The 14,584-nt window shown below is 39.4% G+C and overlaps 1 protein-coding gene across 1 annotated transcript in view; it reads right to left on the bottom strand.

Moving 5' to 3' along the window:
• LOC136885319 (ATP-binding cassette sub-family C member 4) overlaps positions 1 to 14,584 on the bottom strand; it is a 162,267-nt gene that overhangs the window by 20,037 nt on the left and 127,646 nt on the right. Inside the window, exons 17-19 of the mRNA XM_068230294.1 lie at positions 9,153 to 9,259; positions 7,486 to 7,609; positions 4,038 to 4,208 (exon numbers count right to left, since the gene is read on the bottom strand). Coding sequence (XP_068086395.1) covers positions 4,038 to 4,208; positions 7,486 to 7,609; positions 9,153 to 9,259 — 402 coding nt within the window. The remainder of the gene's footprint in view (positions 1 to 4,037; positions 4,209 to 7,485; positions 7,610 to 9,152; positions 9,260 to 14,584) is intronic.

Genomic DNA, 14,584 nt, shown 5'->3' with positions numbered 1-14,584 from the left:
GTCGTAATAATACAGGGTCATCCAATTTGTTTATTTTTTACAATTGGCTTGATGTCGCACCGACACCGATAGGTCTTATGGCCACAAAGGGACAGGAAAGGGCTAAGAGTGGGAAGAAGTTGGCCTTAAGGTAGAGCCACAGCATTTGCCTGGTGTGAAAATGGGAAACCATGAAAAACCATCTTCAGAGCTGCCTACAATGGGGTTTGAATCCACTATCTCCTGAATGCAAACTCACAGCTGCACACTCCTAACCGCATGGCCAACTCACTCGGTGATCTTCCAATTAATATAGAACCGCAGCTGAGGCCTCGGCCAGTAAGCTGTTGCAATACAAGAACAAGCCAGTGACTGCGTGATAAATTCCAATGCACTTTAAAATTACTTGCCCATGTTACTCAGGGAGATCCTAGAACTGCCTGCCTCATTTTCGGTACATTTGAGTTGTATGCACGAACAAACGTCTATGTTACGTTTTTGTGGTATTTGAGATATTCATGGAACAAACATCTATGATGTGTCCTGAATATGTTTTTGCAGGTAGTTTGAGCACATCTCAACAGATGGCTATAGTATATCAGAAATTGTGAAGAGAAATGCACTTGAAGAATAATGGAACAAAAGTCTATGTTACGTCATTTCCCGTGCGAACACTCGACAATATCACGAAATGAATGCAATGTAATGAACACATTCTAGTCCGGAGATTGTTCTGGTGTGTTCAGTCTTATATTACTGAGTTTATTTAGTTTCTCAGCGACATTGTGTATTGGAAAGGTGGTTTTATTAATATAATAACTTCTTATTGAATTCTTCAGTTTTATATAAAGTGTGCAGATTCATTTTATACACTTAATCTTTTAATGATCCCCAGAGATAATCACAGCCTATTGAATCTGGGGATTATGGGAACTGTATGTTATTGCTGATAAATCTATTGCCAAACACTTGTCGAATTTCCTGCAATGAAACATTCTGTACAAGCCATCACAAAATCTTGCAGAAAAAAAAAAAAAAGCAGTACGTTCTCTTCAAAAATTAATTTCTTAAGGAAGAATTTATAACGAAGGTTCCACCTATTCAACACTTAATATCTACTATTTAACAATTAAATAGTCATGCCTAAAGTAGATGTTTCAGCATTCTTGTGGCCATTTTCAGGTCGATTCAAATACTTTATTTCATAACCCTTTTAGTGGCAGGTGAAAATGTAAAAATGAGGACCAAAAGTGCCAGGCTGTTTTAATGGAAAATGTAGCCTATCAGAAGAAAAATGTAACTCCTCTGTTTTTAAAGACTAGGGGACCCATGCGAGAGATCTCGCATGTTCATCAAATATATGGTGGAGTGTGGAGAAATACACAAATCAGTACAATATTAGACAGTCTTACTTACCACTTAATGTAATCTTTGGTTTTTTTAACATTTGTGGTATCCACTTGAATGGAAGCAAATGCTAGTGCATTATTACAGTGACGAATGTTCCGGAAGAAATTTTTGGTTTTACCATCATTCTTTAACTGATAATTGCAGCATTTTATAATGACATAAAACAGGCATCCCAATGGTCAAAATGTGAAGTGGACAGCATTTTCCTACAGCAACAGTATTTGCAAATCGCACACTTCATACAATTTTTTAAAACTCATTTATAAAAAAATTACAGATTTTTATGAAGCGAGAGTGCAATTCTTCACTGCTAATGTCTATTCTCTTTCTTTTGAATGTGAAATCGGTTACTTGTGAGTGCCACAAAAACAGTCTGTACTGTTGAAATAATATATATGATATGAAAATGAAACTTAATCAGGGAGTGCAAGACAAAATCACCTAAATTCAGGGTAATTTTCAGATTATGAACTGTATTCCTCACTTAATTAATTCATCATCATCATTTCCCTTTATCCAGCTGTAGCCGGGTAGGGTCCACTTAATTAATTAATAAATTAAAATAATGTATTCAGGAAAATAAAAGTTACTCCAGTTATCACATGCTTACAAATGGAGTGCAAATGAACACTGGAAGGGCAAGAACCAAGAAGCACATTTTTTTGGTTCTAAAAGTATCTGCAGTGCTGTCAAAAATCTGATATTCTAAAATCTAGCATATTTAAGCAAAAGAAACTGCACCAACAATTGTAAACACAATTAAATGATGACAGTGAAAATATACAACTGTATAGTTAATGACTGACGAGTCAATTGCCAATTCTAACTCAGACAATTAATTACCTGAGCAGAATTAGACTGTATATAACCAAGCGAGCAATAGTGATAGTGATGATGTTGATACCAACAGTGATTGGGAAGAAAGAATGTTGACCAGGACGATCCTGCACTGGTTCACAATGGTTCTTGGAATCATCAGTTTTTTAATTCCCTCCTATCATACACCACTCTTCCTAAACTTCCAATGCCATACTTTCAGAAGAGAATTTTCACCACAACACGTTGACAATTATTTTATGTTCTAAATATGTACTGATGATAGCTCAATGGAGCCCACTTCAAGAGGTAAGAGTACGTAGATCTTCCATGACTTCTTCTTCTTCCTATTATTATTATTATTATTATTATTATTATTATTATTATTATTATTATTATTATTATTATTATTATTATTATTATTATTATTATTCCCAAGATCTTATATGGAAGGACTAGAAAATGAGTTAGGAGAATACCAAGGAGGCTTTAGAACCTGGAGAAGTTTGGCTGAACAGATCATCACTCTAAAATTTAATAATGGCATACTACAGAAAACAAAACAAGCCTATAGTAATAACATCTGTTGACTTTCAGGAGGCATATGATTGTATACATAGACCTTCAATGTTAAAAATTTTACAGAATTTTGGACTCCATCCTAAATTAATTAAACTGATAGAACTTACTTTAACTAATACCATATCAAAAGTAAAGTTTAGAAGAAAGATTTCTGAACCATTGTTGATTAAAACAGGTTTAAGACAGGGAGACTGTGTATCTCCATTACCATTTAATTGTGCATAAGAATTTTTAATAAGAAAATGGTACAAGGTCAGCTCAAACAACACAAAAGTTGGAAGCTCCAAACAAAATTTAAGTTTAAATTGTTTAGGATTTGCTGATGACTTTGCTCTATTGTCGAACAATATTCAGGAAACTCAACACCAAATTAAATTGCTACAGAAAATATCACAAAAAATAAGTCTTACAATATCCTTTGAAAAACTGAGATAATGTTTACACATCCCCCTCTAGTAAATAAAATAACAATTGATGGGCAATAAATTAAAATTGTTGATAAATTTAAGTATTTAGGAGAAATCATAACTTAAAATCTTAATGCGAAACCAGCTTGGCATAACAGAATAAATAAATTAAACAAAGAAAATTATATTACCAAGACTACACACAATAAACAAGCTTATCAACAGCAGCAAAATTAAAACATTATAAAACAGTCACACTGCCAAAAATAACTTATGCTAGTGAAACCATTTTTAAAACTAATACAGCTGAAACAGACAAAATACTTAAGACAGAAGGAAGTATAATTAGAACATTCATAAATAAACAGTATCAAGTTAATGGACAATGGAGAATAGCATCAAATAAAACAGTTTATAAGGAAATTGAACCTGTTTGAGCACGATTAGGTAAAAAACATGTATCATTCTTTGGACACCTGACACCAGAATTAGCAGAAGAATAATTCAAAAATTATGGAATGGCAAGACCAAGATTAAATGGATCACAGAAATTAAGGAAAATATTAAAGAACTACAAATAACAATAGACGATCTCAAAAACAAAACTGAAAAAATAAGATACTTCAAGACACACACCAGGCTACCTACCTACCTACCAAGATCAGAACAAAGGAAGGCAGCATCTCTCAGAATGAAAAAATATTGGGCTGATAAGAATCCATTATACAATTGACTAAGAGTGGTCCAATGTAGGCCATAAAATAAATAAATAAATAAATAAATAAATAAATAAATAAATAAATAAATAAATAAATAAATAATAATAATGATCATTATTATTACCTGGCTCAGACTCCAATGCTGGCTCCATCTCAATGTCTGTATACTGAAGGACACGTTCCACCGAGGTCATCTGGTTTACCACTTCTGCAGTGAGCCGTATTCCGTGCTGCAACATCCCCGTGAGGATGAGGGATTGCGAGATGGCCAGACCCACGTAGCCACCCAGCGTACCTGCAGAAGACGTCATTAACCAATCACCTTTAAGCAACACAGTGCAGTAATTCACATAATATATATAATTTCGTGTGGCTATTTCTAGCCATTGTAGCCCTGGTAAGGCAGACCCTCTGATGAGGGTGGGTAGCATCTGCCATGTGTAGATAACTGTGTGTTATTGTGGTGGAGGATAGTGTTATGTGTGGTGTGTAAGTTGCAGGGATGTTGGAGACAGCACAAACACCCAGCCCCCGAGCCACTGGAATTAACCAATGAATTTTAAAATCCCCCACCCCGCCGGGAATCGAACCCGGGACCCTCTGAACAGAAGGCCAGTACACTGACCATTCAGCCAACGAGTCGGACAGTAATTCACATTGTAACAGTAGAATGAATTACAGAAGGGGAGAGTCCTGTAGGGCCAGATGTCTTCTAGTACTGTGCACTTGTTAGTTCATGAAAATGTTGCAATGTAGCAGCATCTCACTAAGGTTCACTGAGACACCCTTCCATACATACAAGGTGTCTCACCTAAGAGCTGTCAGGCGCATTTACTGTGGCGTTTTGGAACATATTTTCAAATTCAGCCCTAACAAAGACTGCTCATCAGGTACATCATGCAAATTTTGGTATCATTCCAGCTCCATGTAAGAAAAGGCCAATAATTTCCTTAAGACTAGCATTCTGTGACGTAATTGTATTTATACTTTTACGGATTACTTATTGAGAAATTAGTCTGCCTCTGTTGTATAGTGGCTAGGTGATTAACTGCCACCCTAGGAAGCCCAGGTTTGATTCCCAGCTCTGCCATGATATTTAAAACGTGGTACGAGGACTGAAATGGGGTCCACTCAGTCTCAGGAGGTCAAGTGAGTAGAGAGGGGTTAGGTTCTATTCTCAGCCATCCTCTGTTTTCTGTGGTTTCCCCATTCTCCTCCAGGCAAATGCTGGGATGGTACCTAACTTTAAGGCCATGACCACTTCCTTCTTCCTTGTCTATCCCTTCCAATCTTCCCATTCCCAACAAAGTCCCTGTTGAGCATGGCAGGTGAGGCCGCCTGGGCGAGGTACTTGTGCTCCTTCCTAGTTTTACCCCTGACTAAATGTCTCACATTCCAGGACACTGCCTTTGGGGTAGCACTTGTGGGATCCCTCGCTGAGTCCCAGGTATGGTTTCTTTCTGAGAACTTAATTTTTGATCATTTGTAATTGTAACTGAGTAAATTATTTCTCAGGTAACAGTAATTCAGTCCAATTACTTTTTCCTTGTACTTTTCCAATCACTGATTGTGTCCTTGAAATTGGACAGAACACCTCCTGGGACTGCTACAAACACTTCATGCCGAGGATACACAGCCAATGCAAGTAAATGAAAATAAGATGATTGGAATGAGATTCAGGAAGCATCTCTTTTGAAAAAATTGAAAATACTGAGAGAGTTGGCCATGCGGTTAGGGCCGCACAGCTGTGATCTTGCATCTGGCAGATAGTGGGTTCAAACTCCATTGTTAGCAGCCCTGAAGATGGTTTTTCATGGTTTCCCATTTTCATACCAGGCAAATGCTGGAACTGTACCTTAATTAAGACAATGCCGCTTCCTTCCCACTCCTAGCTCTTTTCTCTCCCCCATAGTGCCATGCGTTTTACACCTTGCAATATTTTACCTCCACTGTAGGAGGGACAGACTGAAAAATCAAGACATGCGGCAAGAGTTAAATGTGCAAAGATTAAATGATAAACTGGAACAAAACAGATTGAGGTTGTTTGGACATGTCAAGCAGATGAAATGAAGGACTGCCAAGAGAAGTACTGGAAAGACAGATGACAGCAAAGAGAGGACAAGGAAGACCAAGATTACGATGGATGGACTCTGTGAAGAACAGCACAGGACAACAGAAGCTGGACTAGAACACAGTGTTGGATGAGGAATGATGGAGAGACAGGACGAAGTGAAGATGAAAGAGAAAGGAGAAAGAATGATGATGATGGTGATGATGTAGCTACCATCTAGTTTATCAGTAAATGGTAGAACCAGCTCTAAAACACCAAAGCATGTGTAAACATTCTCAAAGTAATGCCCTAGAGCAGGGATGGCAAACCTATGACGCGCATGCCACTCGGTGACGCGCAAATACGACTTGTGTAGCATATCAGACAACATACTAACATATTTCAACCTTTTTAACAGGTAATAAATGGGTCAAAAATTTAGCAACATAGCCTATTTTAACATTGCACTTTATTAAAGAAGTATGTCTCAGTTAATTCTATGGCCATATACAAATGTTATTAGGTTAAACCTCCTGCAGATACTGCCACCTTGACGAAGGCAGTATGGCGTTGTCGGGTGTTTCTGGAGGCTTGTGTGCTCAAATGACCGTTAGAACTATGCCAGCGGGAGCTACGGCTCCTGGTAGGGTCACCCAAGCTAGACAGGTCTAAGGTGATAAGCCAGACTAAGAGCAGTACCCTTGTCCTCCAGGCTGGGGGTTGGATGTGGGGTTTGGAAAAAGATACATCACGGAACCAAAGGACAAAAGGAACCGGACGGATATAGTGGATAAACGACCCTGGAAGTAGCAGAAATAAGGAGTAGTAGACTGTGATGGTTGCGACAGATAAAAAGAATGACAGAGAACAGGATGGTAAAGAAAGTCTTCGACGGGGAACCAGAAGGACATTGTATGAGGGGAAGACCGAGGATCAGATGGTTGGACAATGTGGAGGAGGATTTGAGAAGCATGGGAGTTTGAAGATGGAGATCCAAAGCCGTCAACAGAGAGGAGTGGGTGGAGAATGTCCAAGAGACCAAGGCCATACAGGGGCTGTAAGCATTAAGGAGTGAGTGAGTAACAGGTTAAAGCAAAAATACACCTTGTTCTTAAAATGTACCAGTTTTTAAAATGTAATTTTCAGTGATTCTTGTAAAATGAAATCATTAAACATTCAGTCAAATGGATTTATATTTAATGCAAATACCTAAATGAGGGGTTTCATGATGACTTTAAGGGAAAATAACCAAGGACACTCTAGACACTAAAAAAAAAAGTAATAAACAAGACCTTGGTTGACACGGTAAAGGTTTGCCATCCCTGTCCTAGGGTGACTGTACATTCTTGCCAGCAATGATAAAGCTATCAGCGCTGGAAACAATATTTGACAATGTCCCATAATGTCTGCTGTAATGATTACCTCATTGGTGCTGTAAAATGATGGCCCTCCGAGAGCCTTTTAATCCCTTCGCAACGCAAAGAGCATGTGGGAATTTTGATGATGATTATGGGTAACTTACCATCGTCCATAATCAGGAATGTGAAAGTCACTATGCTGACAAAGATCAAGCTGAGACAGTCCAGCCAGAAGCCGAAGGCAACGCTAATGACAACCGTGAGGAACCATGACGACGTATGCTTGTCCTGAAACACATACAATTGATCAAATGAAATAAGATTTGTTAATGTGTATTATAAAACAAGAGTGCATGGCGTGGAGATGTGATGACACTGCAACAATCAGCGTTGATGGAAGGGAGTTGAAGACAATCGAGTCTTTTAAGTATTTGGAATCCTGGATATCCTGTAATGGTGAGCTGTTCCAGGAGATTCATGGGAGAGCAAATGCAGCATGGATAATGTGAACAGATGTGAGACAGGAGAATGCAGACATATTAAAACCAAACCAAACCCCATGGCACAACAGCTCCGAAGGACCACTCCTCAGCCCGAAGGCCTGTAGATTATGAGATGCCATGTAGTTAGCATGATGAATCCTCTCGGCCATTATTCTTGGCTTTCTAGATCGGCTCTGCTATTTCACTGTCAGATAGTTCCTCAATTATGATCACGAAGGCTAAGTGGACTTCAGCGGAACCTTGCTGAGAATCAAATCGGGGGCCTCCAGGTAAAAGGCAGGCATGCTAATGCTACACAACAATACCAGAGGATGCAGATATATTTAAAATCAGAAATATATTCATCCGTCACTTTAGCAGCGGTGAAATTATGGCTCATGGCCCTCTCTTACATTTCTCTGCCTTTGCCTCTCATTTTTTTAGGCTGATATTTACCATCACTCATTTTTAGGTTATAGTTATGATGGGGTTGCCTCTTCCAAAGGCATTTTACAGCTACTGCCAGCAATTATTCAGGCCACCCCTTACAAGGGGAACAGATGTCATTGCAGCTGCCCATATTATAAAATCAAAGATAACTAAGCTAAGATTTGGAGATGATCTTTTTCTTCTCCTCCATTTCCTGTATGTTAACTTTTCGGGCACTCTCTCCTCTCCCATCCTCATCATATGCCCATACCACTTCAGTTTAGTTTTTTTCTGTCCTGTTCTGAAGTTTTGAGGTTCCTGTTCTCTTTCTCATTTCTTCCCTTGTGAGAGCGAGAGAGACACTCTCTCTCTCTCTCTTCCCCCCTCCCCCTCCCTCTTTCTTTTTTCCTTTTGCCTTTGATGCCTCTTAGGAACTTCATCCCTGCTGTCTGTATTCTGCTCTCTTCTCCTGTTATTTTGTCATCCATGTTCCACCATTATATATTAGTATGGGTTAATAGTAAGTAGAATATAATCAATCAACCAACCACCACTGATCTGCATTTAGTGCAGTCGCCCAGGTGGCAGATTTCCTACCTGTTGTTTCCCTAGCCTTTCCTTAAATAATAAAAGAAGTATTCTTTGCAATCGCACGCTTATTATGTTATCATTTCTGTGTATGGCTGGTGTTTAGTGCTATTGTAATGTCTGAGTGTTCCAAGAGAGTAGCTGGAATGGCAAAGAAAATGTTTCCAGGTATGGATAGGGACAGCCATGGTCCCGTCAAAAAAGTTGGTATTTAAATTATAATTATTTCTGATGGGAATTCAATATTTATGAATATATCTCATCATGCATGTGTATAGATCTTGCCCTTTGTGAATTCAGTTCTCTTATCTCTAGGATAGTAGGATTCTCACCTGAAGGACATCAAATTCTTTGCGAACCATTTCTTGTGCCCCACAAGATCTGACCGTGGTCAGTCCATTCAAGGATGCTGCTAGATGAGAGAATACAGGGCTTCTTGCTGAAAAAGAGAGTGAAAAGGCACAGGTTAGAGGTAATTTTTTATTGAAGAAAGCAAAGTTTATACTGATTCTTAAAGCCAGTATTTGAAAGCTGCATTAATCAGACTACAGGTGCTAAATTCACTATGCCTCAGCATTCTGGAAGTACCAAACAAAATATTTATAAGAGAAGAACCAAAACAACATGATTCAATAAAATTACTAGGACAACTCTACAAAACTTCAGCTCATGCTGTGCTGCAGTATACCAGAAGATCTAGTGACTCCCATCCGTGGCAGTGATGTAAATATAAATGTTCGGCTAAAGTTTCGATTCACTTGAAAAATGTATTCACAAATACTTCATAATTTACTCATTTACACTATATTCCTTTTTTCACATTATACGTCAAACTTTCTGTGCAAATCATTAAAACAAGACTTCATGCATAATCTTAACTTTGTAATTAAGATACTGTCTTTTCTTAGTTTTTCAGTGCCCAGCTATCTGCTCAAATGACTGGCATCTTCAACTCTGTGAACTTGAAAAGTTTATTTGTCCGTCTCCATGGACAAACGGTTAGCGTCCAAGGGGCCCTGGGTTTGACTCCTGGCCAGTTCAGCAATTTTAACCTTAACTGGTTAATTCTTTTTCCGGTCTAGAAAGCCAAGAATAACAGCCGAGAGGATCTGTTGTGCTGACTACATGACACCTCGTAATATGCAGGCCTTCGGGCTGAGTAGCGGTCGCTTGGTAGGCCATTCTTATTCTTGGTTTTCTAGACCGGGGCTGCTATCTCACTGTCAGTTAGCTCCTCAATTGTAATCATGTAGGCTGAGTGGACCTCGAACCAGCCCTCAGCTCCAGGTAAAAATTCCTGACCTGGCCAGGAATCTAACCCTGGGGCTCTGGGTAAGAAGCAGGTACACTATCCCTACACCGTGGGGCTGGCCCACACCTGTCAGTATTTTTTTAAATATTAACCCGATATTTGGCTCTTTTATACCTGAAGGACGAGATCAAATCATGATCAGCAACAATGAAGGAAGGTAATATGAATAGGTTAAGTAGGTCTCAAAACCCGATAGAATGTTTGTATAACATTAATAATGTATATTTTGAGCAAGTTAAAACCATACATTTGTTAGGAATAACCATTTCTAACCAAGTAAAATGGAATACACAAACAAAGGAAGTGAGATGCAAAGCTTACCTGACACTACTGAGACCCATTCTTTTTGCTAGTTGTTTTACGTCGCACCGAGACAGTTAGGTCTTACGGCGACGATGGGACAGGGAAGGGCTAGGAGTGGGAAGGAAGCAGCCATGGCCTTAATTAAGGTACAGCCCCAGCATTTGCCTGGTGTGAAAATGGGAAACCACGGAAAACCATTTTCAGGGCTGCCGACAGTGGGGTTAGAACCTACTATCTCCCGAATACTGGATACTGGCCGCACTTAAGCGACTGCAGCTATCGAGCTCGGTGAGACCCATTCTAACCTATGGTCTACCTGCCTGAAACCGTACCATTGCAGCTAAACTTTACAAACTAGAAGTAATCCAACATCGAGCTGAATGACTAATTAAGGAGAACAGCTGCCTGCATTTTCTCCCGTCAATCGCCTCCTTGTGTAAACAAAGCAACGTCACCTTCTTATACAAGTCCCTCATGGGGGCCATTCACCATTCCTTCGACTCTCCTTATCATACAGTTCCATCCGCAGGGGCAAGGGAGTTTGTCTTATACTCCCCCTTGCGTGAACTCAGTCCTACCAACTAGGCTTCTTTGCTCGTTTGGCTCAGCTTTGAAACAACCTCCCTACCAACATTAAATGTAAATATAGTTAAATGTTATGTAAGGAAGCACATGCAGTGAGAAATTTATGTGAACATGTGAAAGAATGAACCAGGGAGTGAAAGGATATGTAAATGAGAAATATGCATACATTATACCATATTTGCTCGCATGTAACTCGCACTTTTTTTGACAAAAAATAAGTGTGAACAATTTCGGTGCGTGATATATGTGGGAATTTGTGTGCAAAAGATCGTATTCCCTAAAAAAAAAACATAAAATTTGCATTAGGCTATTGAAACAAGGCAACTGGCATACTTACCCTATTCATTGTTACTGCCTTCAGTCTCCGAGCTATTCTCGCGTGCATCATTCTGATCACCATCCCATACTGCATCATCCTGTCTTCCATCCAATGCATCTGCGACACCTGTCTTCAAGAAACCCTTCACAATAACGTCTGTCGACACCATAACCCATGCCCGCATAACCCAATCGCACACGAGTTCAACTGAGGGACTCTTTATTTTGCCTGCTGGTGTCATCTCATGCTCCCCTCCTGCCATCAATTCAGCATACAATTTACGTATGTTGCCCTTGAAGGGCTTGTTGACGGAAACAGCTAAGAGCTGTAGACAATGTGCAAGTCCAGCAGGAATTATGAGATCAGTTTTCATTTCCTGAAAACGTTTCTTCGTGTCTTCCACCAAGTGTCTGCGGAAACTGTCCTACACTAGCATTGTTGGGCATCAAAGCAGTGCCCCTGGCCGTGCTCCCCACACCGTATGGACCCAGTCCTGGACAAGAGCTGTATCCATCCTTTCTCTTGAACCCGTGCATGAATGCCTTTGGGAAACTTCGCTTTAGGCACTATTTTTCTTTTGAAAATAAAGAACGATAGCAATTTTCTTCAATCTGCAGTTATTGCTAGCATGATAGTGCAACACTTGTTTTTCACACCCAATTGTAAATACAAGCACACTAGATTCTCCCTTCTTGATGGTGGCGTTGCATGGCATGTCGAAATTTATTGGGGTTTGATCTGCATTGCCAATTTGAGATAAGAGGCAATTGTTTTTCTTCCGCATTGCTATCAGATGGTGATGAAAATCAATGTTTTTGTCACTGAAATTGCTTGGTATTCTCTGGCAGAAAGATGTTCACCTTTGCAGACACAATCCCTTTCATGTCACGAATCTACAGATCCAACAGCTGATTCCTCCTTCAATCTCTAGTTCACGTGCAATCATTTTGCAACTCTGTAAAGTAAAGAAGCAACTCTTGTTCCAGTTCAGGAAACTTACCAGTTTTCGGCCCTCTGAATTCCTTACGTGTTCGGTTGGTGGTTTCTAGCACAGCTTTCTGTTTATGCCAGTAGCAGACATTAAACTCAGTCACACTGAATTTTCGACTGGCAGCTCTGTTAAAAATTAAATAATTGAAAGAGGTTCAACCTATTCAATACATAGGAAAGAAATGGAGTGATTACATTTTATTTAATAGTAAAAATAAATGGGACCGGTTTCGACCCTAGTCCAGGTCATCGTCAGCCGTAAAAACATGTAAAACAATGCATATGAAAAAGAAAAAGAAAAAGATTAATTAAACTCTGGATCGGTATAAGATGAAACAGTACGTAATATTAAGAACGGTAGTATGGCACACGCAATGATAGGCGAAGATTCACAATGTTTATGAATATTGGAGAACAGTCAAAAGGGTCAGTTTCCACACTCTGTCAGGCACAAAGTCACAACACTATCAAATAATATATGAAGATCATAAATAATTTGAAGTCGCAGACGAATAGATTTGTAGAAGCAAACCGCCAGCTCCCAGTGATCAGCGCGGCACGTTCAAGGTCATGCGCTGCGGTCTCGAACGCCAAAGTAGAATGGAGAATATCCTGAAGGTCCAGTATTTGTCTCGGTTGCGGGAAGTTAAGTACGTGTATATAGAAATATACAACGCAAATCAGTATAATTGAATGAGTATTTGTGCTCCTGCTAAGTTCTTGGAAAACAGTTGACTTATTTAATTTTTAACGTTAATACTTTCAATACGGAACAATGAAATTTTTATCTTTAAATGGCAGCTCTGTTACCATGTTCTTCAGCATATTTTATCACTTTGAGTTTAAACCTAGCCATATAACTCTCACATTTCTCCATAACTTCAAGATCGAAAACTTAACTGAGAAACAACAATGAAACATGAAGACAGAATACTGGTGCTTGTCGACAATACAACAGATGGATGAAACCTAATACTGCGATCACTTGACTGTCTGGACAGAGAAACACTCCTAGTTCACGCGATCAGCTCTGCCGGACGGGTAACGATAAGCATATTGACAAAGACTGAACAGTGTGACTGACTGGCTAGGAATGTGGCTATGGGGCGAGGGATTGCGAGTTCGGTACTTTTGATACAACAGCTAGCCTCAACCGTTCTGCAGGTAGAAAGAAATGCAGCTTCTTGTACTGTCACATACAAAGTACCGTAACAGCAATCGGTACAGTCCCAACATTTAATGTAGCCACGTCCACGGAATACCCAAAATTTATTTCATGTACGTATCATATGTCTTTATGACGTCAGAAATCAATGCGAGTTATGTGCGGGGATTTTTTTCCGTGCAATTTCAAATGTTAAAAATGGGGTGAGAGTTTTAAGAGAGCAAATACAGAACTTTGTTATTTTACCTGTAAATAGTGTATATGGTCATTTTAGTTTAGGATTTAGGCGATTATTTCAAAAGGTCATGGGGCACTACATGTAGGGGGCCTGTCCTTTTCCCCTGGCCTTCCATAGGTACTGTAAAGGTCCAAACTCAAACTCAATCACTACCGATCTGCATTTAGGGCAGCAATCGCCCAGGTGGCAGATTCCATATCTGTTGTTTTCCTAGACTTTTCTTAAGTGATTGCAAAGAAATTGGAAATTTATTGATCATCTCCCTTGGTAAGTTATTCCAATCCCTAATTCCTCTTCCTATAAATGAATATTTGCCCCAATTTGTCCTCTTGAATTCCAGCTTTATCTTCATATTGTGATCTTTCCTACTTTTAAAGAAACACTCAAACTTATTCATCTACTGATGCCATCTCTCCACTGACAGCTCAGAACATACCACTTAGTTGAGCAGCTTGTCTCCTTTCTCCCAAGTCTTCCCAGCCCAAACTTTGCAACATTTTTGTAAAGCTACTCTTTTGTTGGAAATCACCCAGAACAAATCGAGCTGCTTTTCCTTTGTATTTTTTCCAGTTCTTGAATCAAGTAATCCTGGTGAGGGTCCCATACACTGGAACAATGCTCTAGTTGGGGTCTTACCAGAGACTTATATGCCCTCTCCTTTACATCCTTACTGCAACCCCTAAACACCCTCATAACCATGTGCGGAGATCTGTACCCTTTATTAACAATCATATTTATGTGATTACCCCAATGAAGATCATTCCTTATATTAACACCCAGGTACTTACAATGATCCCCAAAAGGAACTTTCACGCCATTAACGCAGTAATTAAAACTGAGAGGACTTTTCCT

This window comes from Anabrus simplex, chromosome 14 (genome assembly GCF_040414725.1).
Source record: "Anabrus simplex isolate iqAnaSimp1 chromosome 14, ASM4041472v1, whole genome shotgun sequence".
NCBI lineage: Eukaryota > Metazoa > Arthropoda > Insecta > Orthoptera > Tettigoniidae > Anabrus > Anabrus simplex.
This window is presented reverse-complemented; position numbering and strand designations above follow the sequence as displayed.